Source organism: Ambystoma mexicanum, chromosome 1q (genome assembly GCF_040938575.1).
Source record: "Ambystoma mexicanum isolate Mex_15411 chromosome 1q, UKY_AmexF1_1, whole genome shotgun sequence".
NCBI classification, from domain to species: Eukaryota; Metazoa; Chordata; class Amphibia; order Caudata; family Ambystomatidae; genus Ambystoma; species Ambystoma mexicanum.
In genome coordinates this window covers 852284813-852298468 of record NC_090922.1, presented here as the reverse complement: position 1 = coordinate 852298468, position 13656 = coordinate 852284813, and the positions used below count along the sequence as shown (strand labels likewise).

Below are 13656 nucleotides of genomic sequence, written 5' to 3'. Positions count from 1 at the left end.
ATGTCCCCCTGCACCCCCACCCCCAGCATCCAGGGGCAGCCTCCACCAGGCCCCCACTCATGTCCAACTCAGGTCTCCCTGCACCCCCACCCCCCAGCAGTGCAGGGCACCCTCCACCAGGCCCCCACACATGTCTCCCACCACCTCCACCCCCCAGCAGTGCAGGGCACCCTCCACCAGGCCCCCACACATGTCTCCCACCACCCCCACCCCCCCAGCAGTGCAGGGCACCCTCCACCAGGCCCCCACTCATGTCCCCCTGCACCCCCACCCCCCAGCATCCAGGGGCAGCCTCCACCATGCCCCCACTCATGTCCCCCTGCACCCTCACCCCCCAGCAGTGCAGGGGCAGCCTCCACCAGGCCCCCACTCATGTCCCCCTGCACCCCCACCCCCCACCCCCAGCATCCAGGGGCAGCCTCCACCAAGCCCCCACTCATGTCCAACTCATGTCCCCCTGCACCCCCAGCATCCAGGGGCAGCCTCCACCAGGCCCCCACTCATGTCCCCCTGCACCCCCACCCCCCAGCATCCAGGGGCACCCTCCACCAGGCCCCCACTCATGTCCAACTCATGTCCGCCTGCACCCCCACCCCCCAGCATCCAGGGGCACCCTCCACCAGTCCCCCACTCATGTCCCCCTGCACCCCCACCTCCCAGCATCCAGGGGCACCCTCCACCAGGCCCCCACTCATGTCCCCCTGCACCCCCACCCCCCAGCATCGAGGGGCACCCTCCACCAGGCCCCCACTCATGTCCAACTCATGTCTCCCTGCACCCCCACCCCCCAGCAGTGCAGGGCACCCTCCACCAGGCCCCCACACATGTCTCCCACCACCCCCACCCCCCAGCAGGGCAGGGCACCCTCCACCAGGCCCCCACACATGTCTCGCACCACCCCCACCCCCCAGCAATGCAGTGCACCCTCCACCAGGCCCCCACTCATGTCCCCCTGCACCCCCACTCCCCAGCATCCAGGGGCAGCCTCCACCAGGCCCCCACTCATGTCCCCCTGCACCCCCACCCCCCAGCATCCAGGGGCAGCCTCCACCAGGCCCCCACTCATGTCCAACTCATGTCCCCCTGCACCCCCACCCCCCAGCATCCAGGGGCAGCCTCCACCAGGCCCCCACTCATGACCCCCTGCACCCCCACCCACCAGCATCCAGGGGCACCCTCCACCAGGCCCCCACTCATGTCCAACTCATGTCCGCCTGCACCCCCACCCCCCAGCATCCAGGGGCACCCTCCACCAGGCCCCCACACATGTCTCCCACCACCCCCACCCCCCAGCAGGGCAGGGCACCCTCCACCAGGCCCCCACACATGTCTCGCACCACCCCCACCCCCCAGCAGTGCAGTGCACCCTCCACCAGGCCCCCACTCATGTCCCCCTGCACCCCCACCCCCCAGCATCCAGGGGCAGCCTCCACCAGGCCCCCACTCATGTCCCCCTGCACCCCCACCCCCCAGCATCCAGGGGCAGCCTCCACCAGGCCCCCACTCATGTCCAACTCATGTCCCCCTGCACCCCCACCCCCCAGCATCCAGGGGCAGCCTCCACCAGGCCCCCACTCATGACCCCCTGCACCCCCACCCACCAGCATCCAGGGGCACCCTCCACCAGGCCCCCACTCATGTCCAACTCATGTCCGCCTGCACCCCCACCCCCCAGCATCCAGGGGCACCCTCCACCAGGCCCCCACTCATGTCCCCCTGCACCCCCACCCCCCGGCATCCAGGGGCACCCTCCACCAGGCCCCCACTCATGTCCAACACATGTCCCCCTGCACCCCCACCCTCCAGCAGTGCAGGGCACCCTCCACCAGGCCCCCACACATGTCTCCCACCACCCCCACCCCCCAGCAGTGCAGGGCACCCTCCACCAAGCCCCCACTCATGTCTCCCACCACCCCCACCCCCCAGCAGTGCAGGGCACCCTCCACCAGGCCCCCACACATGTCTCCCACCACCCCCACCCCCCAGCAGTGCAGGGCACCCTCCACCAGGCCCCCACACATGTCTCCCACCCCCCAGCCGTGCGATTTGCCTGGGTACGTGTATTCCTGGGGTACGCGGGTAGTCTCCCATGCGATACCATCAGGGTACGTGCATTATGGGTCCGCGTGAACTTCCACATGCGATACCAGCAGGCTACGTGTAATACGGGGTTCGTGGGAAGTTCCACACACGATTCCCCTGGGTACGTGTATTTCGGGGTGCTCATGAACTTCCACACGCGACTGGGCCTGTGAGAGTGGGGTACGTGTATTCCAGGGGTGGGCGGGAATATTTACTTGCGACTGGGCGTGGGAGAGCGTGTTACTTGTATTCCTGGGGTGGGCGGGAAGATTCACACGTTCGCCTACAACACGCAGAAAAATATATGGTCCAATCCTGAAACCGTGCAGCATAAAAGTGCAAACAAACAAGCTCAGACGCCAGGATGAATATACCGTTCCTAGCAGCAGTGGCCGTGGGTTACCAAAGGAGGAGGAGGAGGAGGATAGTGAGGGCCCGAATTCTCACTCCCAGAACCAGCCTTTTTGGGATGCCTGATGTATGGGAGGTACAGGTTTCCACCACACATAATACTGGAGCTGGTCAGTGAGTGGGAGGATGACCTCACATCACCCACCCTGTGCTCCCAAGCACTCAGCCCCCTGGAGAAGGTCCTCAATGTATTGCACTTCTTGGCCACAGGATCATTTCAGCGGACAAGTGCCATAGTGGGTGGGGTGTCACAGGCCACGCAGTCACGCTGCCTACACCAGGTCTTGAACATCATCACTGCACGCCCATCAGTCCGTAGGTACATATACCTGCCCAGGACACCTGCAGAAAGGCAGACTGCCGCCCTCGATTTCTATGGTGTGGCACAATTCCCCAAAGTGCTAGGTGCCACCAGGGCATCTGAGCATGTCTATAGGAACCGCAAGCACTGGCATTCCATCAACATGCAGGTAGTATGTAATGGCAAGGGAATCATCACCTCAGTATATGCGAACTATCCAGGGTCCACCCACGACAGCTTCATTTACCGAATGTCTACCCTAAGCCGGGACCTAGATGCTGGGCGGCATGGCGATACATGGCTGCTTGGTGAGTATGAATGCCACTGCACATGCATGCATGTCAGATGCAGAGTAATGTCACTACCCCACTAATGATACCCATCACCTCCTCACCAGGGGACAGTGCCTACCCTCTGAGCACCCACATGATGACGCCAATTCGGAACCCCATCACGCCTCCCGAGGTAAGATACAACACAGCCCATATTGCAACCCGGGGCATAGTGCAGCGCACATTCGGAGTGCTCAAGTCACGCTTTCGCTCCCTTGACCGTTCTGGCAGGCAGCTGTTATATGCGCCCCCAGTAGTGTGCAGCATCATAGTGGCAGCCTGTGTCCTGCACAATGTTGCAACATGCCGGGGCCTGGCTGTGGACATGGTGATGCCCCCACATCCCCAACCACATGCACGCCCGCTGTGCATGGGAGGGGAAAGGGCACGGGGTGAGGCAGCCCGTACGCAGCTGGTGGCTAATTACTTCACATAGAAATCACACCCCTGTGGAGTGCACACAGCCCGGCACATACCATCTGACAAGCAATGATGACTCGACCTGACAATTATGACGAACAAAGGTACAGTCAACTGTCAGAACCATAGCAGCCTGAGATTGTTCATGTGGAAGTGTCACAATGTGTGCATCCCTACCTACACAAACACCACCAATGCAGTGTCATCAAAAGACACACTTCCATGCTGCAGAAATGAATATCCACTTGCAAAATACTACAAGGAAGACAGTGCCATGTCACCCAACCCCTCCCCGGCACGGCCACACAACACACCATGGCATGTCATGCAATGTGAGAGCAAACAAATTCATCCCCACAACATGCCCCAAGTGTCACCAACTACAGTGTCCCTAATGGAAACATGGCCACACATGAAATGCTCACAGTAATGCAGGACCTACAACACACATTACCAAATACTTACCAAGAATACCAATCACCTACACAACCTCCAACCTACCTTAAACATGACATTACAGACTTAAAAAATCGGTAGCCTCACTACCTGATGATGCCAGCACTTCGAAAACTTCTAGCGCCACACAAGAGTATAGGTGCACTGCTTACAACATGGACTCCAGTTCCAAGGTTGACCGCCTTGTGAAGACATGAGAAATGGACCTGAAAATTAGGAGGATGAGATGGATGCAGAGGCACATATCAATACACCATGCAGTGTACAATGCAACAACAATATGCACTATGAATGTATACACAGTATTGACTACAGACTGCCCACACATCGAATGGGAGTCCAACGTCACCATGTACGTCAATGTCACTTGGGCACACCCTTTGCAAGCCCATGGAAACGGGAAGCAGGAGGGGTGTGTGTCACACAAACCCAAGCATCTGAACCAAATTCATGACAAGCCTGCATGTGCCCAGCCACAATACAGCGTATGCCCACGGGAGCCACACAAGGCAACACACTGTCCCAAAAAATAAAAATTGAAAAAAAATAAAAATAAAGATCAAAAATGGCCATTAATGGGCCCAGGGGGGGGGGTAGGGGAGGCCACCCAGGAGGTCCGAGGACAAGGTGCACACCAAAACCCACCTGTGTGGATCTTGCGGAAAAAAAAAAACACCTCCATGGGCTCATGGCCTACACGGCTACCCTATTGTGAGAGAATCACTGCTGTCGCTCTGCTCGCCCTCTGCAGCTGCATCAGGAGGTGGTGGCACTATGGGAGGCAGCCCACGCAAAGCCCTAGTCTGTTCCTCCATGGCAGCAAGCATGCGGGTGTGGTAGGTCTCGTTCTGGAGGATAATTGTACGTAGGTCCCCATGCAACAACTCACGGGATGCCCGGACCGCCGCCCTAGTTGCCTGCATCTCAGCTGAGAGCGTACGTGTGAGACGCTCCAGCTGCTGTTCTGTCCTTCTGTTTGTTGAAGCCTCAAGCTCAACAGGAGTTGTCCTGAGGTGAAGGAGTTCCACCCTCAGGGCTTCCCTGTGGCCCTGGGACTCTACGGAAATGGCTTCTCGCAGAGTCGCCAGTGCCGCCCGCCTGTCCCTGTCGGATGCCAACATGTCCTCCCTGTGTGACTGGCAGATGGAGTCTGTTGCCTGCTGTAGTCGCTCCATCAGCCTTTCGGGGGTGACAATGGAAGTGGCCACCCTATCCATGGCCTGAGCCATCATCTCTGATGATGCTGCCTGTTGGGTTGCCATACCGTATATGGATTGCTCCCATGCGGTATTGCCAGGTGGCGGATGGCCACCATGTCGGCGGGCACCACACCTGTCTGGGGCAAGGCGAACTGCGCCTTGCTGTGCCGGCACTGCCTGAGGCTGCAGGACTGCATTCCCCCTCTGATCTGCTGGCCCAGGAACAGAATCAGATGTTGCGGAGTGTGACCCTGCATCCGTAACCACCAAAGGCATACCTGCCAACACTGACATCCCCATTGAGGGTTCTAACCCTGGTGCAGGTGGGTCGGAGAACAGAATCCCTCCCAGGAACACTCACCTGCGACGGCACATAGGTCTCATCATCCGAATCGACACCTGAATACAGCTCGGGGGAGGTGCAGCCAGAGACACCCCTTGAGAGCACGACCTGCAGCAGTTGTGGGTTCTCACCCACCACCACACCACGTCCCTCACTGGTGGTCGGTCGGCCCTCAGACCCCTCCTCGGTCTGCACCATCTCCACAGCCCCAGCAGTATCAAGTGCGTCATCCCCTGCAAAGACATAAAAGAAAACAAATGGAAACCGGCATTAGCACTATGGCACACAATTAGGGCTGAGAGGCTACTGAAACAGTACTTGATCGACACATGTCCCACATGACTGAAACCCTCCTATGCATGCACCGTCACTGCGTGTGAAGGGTAGGCAGATGGCACACATAGTTGACACCAAGTTGGAAGATGAACACATTTGCTGCATGCTGCCTACCAGTGGCATCACACATTGGCCAGTGATTGGCAGGTCAAATACACATGCCATCACACAGATGGCATGTACCCTAGCCATAAAGTGAAGAGGGAGAGGAGGGCACCAATTGTTCATTCAGTCCAGTTTGCTCATGAAATTGATTTTTTCATTGAAATGGTTCAAATGTATAACCTGGAGCTGCCAGTCCAAAATGGTCCTATAGCACAGGGACATGTCTACACAAATCATGTCCAGGAAACAAAGCCAGTCCACTGTACCATAGCCATGTCAGACATGTGACAATAGGACTGAGAAATGCTGAGTAAAAGTGGTGGTATGCAAACAATCTGCCTGAATGAACAGAGGAAAATAAGCAACAATGTTGTGGCAAGATGACACTTCAAGGGCAACTGGCGTGGTGTTGGGCTGGATGTCTAATGTTGGCAGAAGGGATACTGCTATACCCAAATGCTGGTGCGCAGAATGTATTGGATGAGACACATGGATGACCCAAACCACTCAGGCACACACACCCTCACCTGGCACCCAAACAGAAGCCCTCTCCCACACACCATGCACATGGATGACACACACATGCATGTGCACTCACCGGACAATGCCTCGTAATCTGCCGGTTCTCCCATGCCTTGGATCTGTTCCTCCGTGACGTAGGTCCCAGCAACCTGCTCATGTGGAGTGAGTTCTATGTCCTCTGCTGGAGACCCACCTCCAGTCACTAGAGTTGCGGCATGACTTGAGGCCAGCTTATTCTTTGCCCTGCGCTTCAGGTCATTCCAGCGCTTGTAGCATTCAGTAGCTGTGCGCCTCACGAATCCAAGGGCACTTATGATGTCCGCTATGGTCTGCCACTGTGCCTGACGTTGTGCAGGTGTGGTCTTGGATCCTGCAACAATCACCATTTCGCGGTCATGTGCGGACACATACTCTACAAGTGCATTCAGTTCGGCCTCATTGAAGCTGGGCTTCCTTGACGGGCCGGACTGTTTAGCCGTATCTGGGCCATCAGCCTGTACTGGACGAGCACTCTTCCTCTTCCGCTTGGAAGGTGGTGGGGATCCTGAGTGTCCTACACCGCTCTGGACACTAGGGGCAGGAGCCCCGGTGGACTCTGTACTAGGAGTGTGGGATTGCACACTCAACATGGGAGTTGGTGCAGGCATTAGCTCAAGTGTGATGGTGTCAGGGGGAATGTCAGCATGATGGACTTGGACCAACACTGTCCTGGCTGTGTGTGTGAGAGGTGGGGTGGATGGAGCCGCAGCTGCCCCTGCAGCCTCCCCAGCCTGCCTATGCGGGGCAGCAGCTGACCTAGCTGCCCCTGATCCACGTGGCCTGATGACACCAACGTGCACCGGCGCACGTGGCCTAGACTTGCTGACCTGGAAGTCAGCCATGGAGTCACCCTGTGCCAGGTCTGGTTCCACAGTGGGCTGGTCCAACAAGGGCTGAGCATGCATGGTGTCAGCCACGTTACCCTCAACCGGGGGGGGGCACGGGTGTCCCTGACTGCTCCTCCACACATGGGGGGCTAGGGGCACCCTGCAAGTCACGGCCACTTCCCCTACCGGACCCACCATGGCCACCACTTGGGGCTCGGCCACCACTTGGGGCTCGGCCACCTTTGCCACCCTTACGGCTTATTCGCCTCCCAGCCATGGCACTGATGTAATTGTGCATATGGGAGTCGATGTGAGCTATTGTCCTGGGCAATTGGGGGTCAAAGGGGTTGGGTACCAGATGGTAATCGTACCCTAGTGCTCTAGCAAGGCTGTATGTCACCCCTTGGGAAAGATGATGGGTCACGCAACGCACTGGCACCCCAAAAAAGGGAAGTAAGGTGCACGCAACCCCTCCTAGACCACGTGTGTGGAAAAAGAAACCTGCACTACGCTGTGGCACCCAGAAACACAAGAATGAACATATGCGTGTCACACGCAGCCTAGAATGACCTCTGAAGGGGTATGCGACACACGGGGCAAGCACAGATGTTGAATACGTGCACGACTCACCGTCTGCCAGGAAGTAAAGCGTGAAAAATATGCGCGTGTGCGCGTTGGCAACACCCCGGCCAAAAGAAGAATTGTACGCTGTCTGAGGAGACAGGACAACAATAGAAGGGAACGCTGTTTGAGGAAACAGGCCCAGGAAAAAGAGGACAAGAGAAAAAGCTGTCAGAGGTAACAGGGAGTACGAACTTGAAACGCCTGAAGTAAATCGCGTGTGAACCGACAAGAAGTACAGATTTCACCCGCTCGCTCTCCACGAAAAGCACGTACAAGGAAATGGCGTTCTACACGTACCTGTTATACACACGTCACAGACGCGCATCGCGATGAGGCCATTTCCACCAATTACACGCTTTGACACTCGGAGGTGTATCTTTTTTTTTACACGCGCCATTCTCTACGGCCATGCGCGTGACATCATAGCTGCGCATGGGGGCCTTTGGGCCAATGAAATCACGTATGCGTGCAGACGCGCTTATGCGCTAAGGGCCTTTCCTCGAATTACACACAGACGTGCAGGATTTTCACGTGCCAAATCACTCCGTATCAAGCTGGCCACGCGTAAGCACACGGAAGACCACGCTCCTGCCCAGAAAGCCGATTTACTGCCCCCCAGAGCCCCGAGCACGCTCCCACCTGCCATCTGCTGCTGCCTGACTGCCTGCTGCCCACGTGCCCTGCCATTTGCTGCCTGCACATCAGCCAGGGGTGCTGTTGCTGTGACCACCCCTGCTGGAACCGAAGACTCCCGACTGGGATTCCATCGCTCCACAGCCCAGCCCCAGGACCCAGTTGCCCACCCACTCCTGCCTCTGGGGTTGTCATGTCAGGCACTGCAACATCCTGCACCACTGACAACCCCCGGCCAGAGAGGCAGAGGGGCACCAGCTTCACTGCCACCGAAGTTGGTGTCCTGGTGGAGCAAGTCCTGGGGCAGTATGATGCCCTCTTCGGAAGTGTGCGCGCCGACAAGGAAGGACGGACTCGGATCTGGACGGACATCGTGACTGCCATCAACGCGGAGGGGGTGGCAGTCCGCGACTTCCAACATGTCAAGAAGCGCTGGGAGGACTTCAGGTCCAGGACCCTGAACAAGGCCCGGCGCCTCTTGAAGGCAGCGGATGCTAAGGGGCGCCGGGGCCACTTGTCGGAAGATCAGATGAGGGTCCTGGAACGCATATCCCCAGCGCTCCACGTCCAGGTCCTTGAGAGGCAGGCCCGTCTGGAGTCGAGCGGTAAGTGTACATGATCATGATTGTAAGCTGTGCGTGTGGTGATGTGCCAGGAGTGTGCCGGTTGCACATCTGTTTGTATGGGGCCGAGTATGGGTGGGGGTGTACAGGGCCGTGAGGATAACACATGCAAGGGCTGTCATGTGTGAGACATGGATGGTGCTTGTGTGTGTAGGCTTGCATGCCAAATGCAGTTGTGTGGGCACACATGTTTGGATGAATGTGTATGTAAGTAGGCATGTTCATGTTGTCACGCATGTATGTTGTTTTCAGCTGCATGTATCAGCACTGTGTACATGTGCATGTGTGTGTATTTGACAAGGGTGCAACAGTGATGCAACATGGATGCATGTGACAGCCGGATGTGGAAGCCTGATTGGCAGATGTGACATGGATGCCCATCTGAACACTGCGACAGTTGGCTGAGGTGTACACATGCATGCAAGTGTGGTGGTGTGCGTGCATGTGTAGTGCACTCCCTGTGTTGCATGTGATGTCTGGCTCACCTTTGCCTGCTCATGCTGTTGTATGTGTATGGATGGTGCTGGCAGTGGTGATGTGGCTGTGGTATGGCTCATGTGTGCAAGTTGAAATGACATGTGTGTTGCCAATTGTGATGCCATGTCTGAGGTTTGCCAATGCCACTCATGTGCAACTGTCATGTGTGTATGTGTCCATTGTACAGTGCCCTGATGCCTGTGTTTTATTTCTCCCTGTCTGCAGCGTCAACTGATGAAGAGGGCGGAGAAGGTGCTGTGGAGCAAAGCGGCGGGGATGGCACCTCCAGCCGGAGACGCAAGGCCCGGCTCCCCTCCCAGGTTGTGATCTCGTCGGGGAGTGAGGAGTCTGGTGCCGCGTCCCAGGCCGCAGCTGCCGGGGGGAGGTCCAAGAGGCAGAGGTCGGAGTTGGACTCCTCGGCAGCAGAAGGGGCAGCTGGGACCCCACAGGGCCCAACGGGGGAAGATGGCACGGAGTCATCCAGGTTGGTGGGGGGTTTGGTGGAGGAGGAGGCCGTGCAAGCAACAGAGACGGGGTCTGGAGGTGGGGATTCCACTGGTGCTAGTGGTGCAGTGCAGGACCAGGGACAGGAGGCAGCACAGGTTGCAGCGGAGGTGCCTGTGTGCAATCCTGTCCCTGATCCTGTCACTGCATCATCTTGCACCAGCAGGGATGCCTACGTCCAGACCCGTTTTCAGGCAGGGGATGAGCTTACAACAACTGGCCTTCCTCTGCCTGCGGACGTGGCTATCCAGCTACGGGTTGAGCCTGTCCTGACTGGTGTGGCATTGCGTCAACGGGCCATGCGAGGTGACCGGCAGTCTTTTCATGAGGAGACTGCATGTCATCTCGAATGGCTCGTTGACCGCGTCGGCCTACTGGGACAGGTCACCCAGGCCGGATTCCTCCGTTTGATGGGGCTTGCTCCGACCCCCTCCTCAACTGAACCCCCTATGCGCCAGTCGTCATCCGTGCCATCTTCCCACCCATCAGTCACCTGGGTGCCCTGTGGAGCTGCCTCTGACGGTGCGGCCAGGCTGGTGGAGGAGGCATCCCTGCCACAGTCGGGAGTCAGACGTCCAGCAGGGGTGGCCACATCAACAAGTGCACCCCAGCCAGCGGAGGATGTGCAGGCAGCAGGAGGCAGTGCACGGGCAGAGGCACAGCAGCAGCAACGTGGTGGGAGCCATGATGGCTCGGGGCCTTTCACATCGAAGGGGCAGGCATCGGCCGGAGGGCAGGAGGACCCAGGACAGGAAGTGTCTTCCGTGTGGCAGCGGTTGGGCCACGCCATAGATGCGGAGCGGCAGCGGGCGGAAGAGGCACGGCTCACGATGGTCAGGGTGGAGAACTCCATGCGGAGGGCCCTGAGGCGGGCCGAGTGCCTCGAGGCAATCCGCAGGGAGTTTGGGGTGAACATGTGGACGGCCCTGCGGACCCTCGGGGCCATGGAGGAGGACCGCCTCCGGGACATTGAGCAGGAGTTCGATGATGCCCTGGGCCGGAACATCCCGAAGTGAGCCGTCGGACTAGCCCGCTGCCCTTGTAAATAGTAATGTAGTAATGTAGTCCCCCAGGCCCGATCGCGTGTGACACCACCCGCGAGCCCCTGAAATACACGTACACCCCTCCCCCAGGCCCGATCGCGTGTGAAACTTCCCGCGCACCCCTGAAATACATGTACCCCGCTCCCCCAGGCTCGATCGCGTGTGAAACCACCCGCGAGCCCCTGAAATACACGTACCCCCCTCCCCAAGGCCGGATCGCGTGTGAAACCACCCGCGAGCCCCTGAAATACACGTACAACCCTCCCCCAGGCCCGATCGTGTGTGAAACATCCCGCGCACCCCTGAAATACACGTTCCCCGCTCCCCCAGGCACGATCGCGTGTGAAACTTCCCGCGAACCCCAGTTATACACGTACCCCGCTCGCACAGGCCCTTTCGCGTGTGGAAGTTACCACGAAACCCGTAATACACGTTCCCCGCTTGCAGTTTGCTGTTTGGCAGTCCGGTAAACTGGTTTTGGGTTGGCGCAGACCTTTGCGCTGGTTTGGGGATTTGGATGCCTTTTCCTTGCGCGAGGTCGTTCTTGGGGGTGTAACTGGCGCTGCTGCAGGGTCGCTGCGCCACTCTGCGCATCGGCCGGTTTTGGAGGCTAAGATCCATGAATACGCTGTGCGCTGAAATTGATTTTATCGCACGCGGCTGGCGCAGTCTATCGCACGGGAACACTGTGCGCCAGCCACCTGCGCCACTTTTGTGCGAATTTCTATGAATTACCCTCTTAATCTGCCTGTGCAGACCGTTATCGTCTCAGAAATTCAAGGACTCTGAGCGACTGTTGTTTTTTCCTGTGTTCCTTCCCTCCTTGAGCGCTTTGAAACACGTGCCTGTGTAGCGCGCTATATAAATAAACATTACCATTACTGTGAGCTGTTTGGGAAACAGAACAAGATATGGTGCCACAGCCCCCACGCCTTCTATTACACTGGAAGGTTCATTCATTGTGAACTTCAGTAGTGCACTACCCCGAAGGAGATGCTAGGACACATAAAACCAACACATCACATTTACATCAAACGGTGGTCTGAGTAATGAAGAGATGAGTCTGGAACTGGGAGAGTCTACTTTTTGATTTACAGCATCGTTAAACCACACACTTAACCTCATCGTAAAATAATCGGATTATATTGTTTGCTTGTCGAAATATCGTTTTTCAAGTATTTGTATTTATTCTTTTGTAAATGACTTTTTAGGTTTGATGTTTAATCCATGTCGTGTCCTGTAATTTGCAGATCCGTGCCGCATAACACAAGAGGGTATGGATGACAATAACTTAGAATACGATGGTACTGAAATCATATTCAAAAATTCGCAAACCATGGAATTTAAATGCAAAACGAGTTTTGTTCAAACAGGACCATCGCTTTTGGGAACGTGTATCAAAAACAAGCTAACATATCCTACGTGCAAACCTGACAGTAAGTTCATTCTATCTTTTTTGTATTTATGTATATACAGATGTCAGCGTACAGATGTCATCTTTTATGACTCTCCCTTTTTGGTATCACAGCATCCAACTGGGCTTACGGTGGTGCATGGATTTATGTTACTTCAAGTGAAATGCAATATTGCACCACTCCTCGCTGAAGCAATGGAGAAAGCTTTTAGGTGTCAAGGCAACTGGGGAACCCCAGGATGTTGCTGCTGGTAGCACCCAATCCAGCAGCATGAAACAATCTTTTTGACCTGGACTTACTCTTAACGTGTTAACAAATTCACAAACTAAGAAGTTGATGAAAAACAATGTTGGCTTCAAGAAGCAGTGTAGTTCTTAACAGAGAATGGTTATTGTAGCAGGTGCGTCTGTAACATGAGGAGGTGTACACGAAGCCCAGATGTTATGCAATGTTATTAGGATTTGGCCCGCGTGCTGTTGCCTTTTGCATGGTCTCCAGTATCTGGAAGAGAGCGGGCTGCTTTGGATAGCTGGGAAAAGACAGAAAGAGCAAGAGTGGGGTACAAGAAGATAATGGATGTTGTACAAGGTGTGCAAGCTGATAATTGGGAAGTACAAGAGTGCGCGGTGTACAGGCGTTGTTTGCATATTTACTATACACATAATACCAATTTTGTGGCAATGGGGAAACGTGATTTGGCCATCATCAAGTGATTTCCGTTCAATCAAATTCAAGGTGCCCAAGTTCCAAGGTCAGCAATGTAAGATTTATTTATTTTATTTGGGCCAGTGTTTGTTTGAGATTGTACATATTACCTATGGGGCCAACAATAAGGTCTTTGGAACTATTGTCTTCTGGGTACGTTTCTGGCGTTTTTACCAAAGTCCTCCGTTTGTCTACACAGACGCGCCCAGGATCCTGTGACGTTTTATTCCATTGAGGTATCGTCATGCCATGGCAATGA

The 13656-nt window shown here is 56.2% G+C and overlaps 1 protein-coding gene across 4 annotated transcripts in view; it reads left to right on the top strand.

The window, feature by feature from the left end:
* The window catches only part of LOC138538055 (complement factor H-like), a 981558-nt gene that overhangs the window by 919833 nt on the left and 48069 nt on the right, over window positions 1-13656 (top strand). For all 4 annotated transcript variants that reach the window (XM_069641504.1, XM_069641501.1, XM_069641502.1 and 1 more), the window contains one exon: window positions 12528-12713. In XM_069641504.1, the coding sequence (XP_069497605.1) occupies window positions 12528-12713 (186 nt within the window). The remainder of the gene's footprint in view (window positions 1-12527; window positions 12714-13656) is intronic.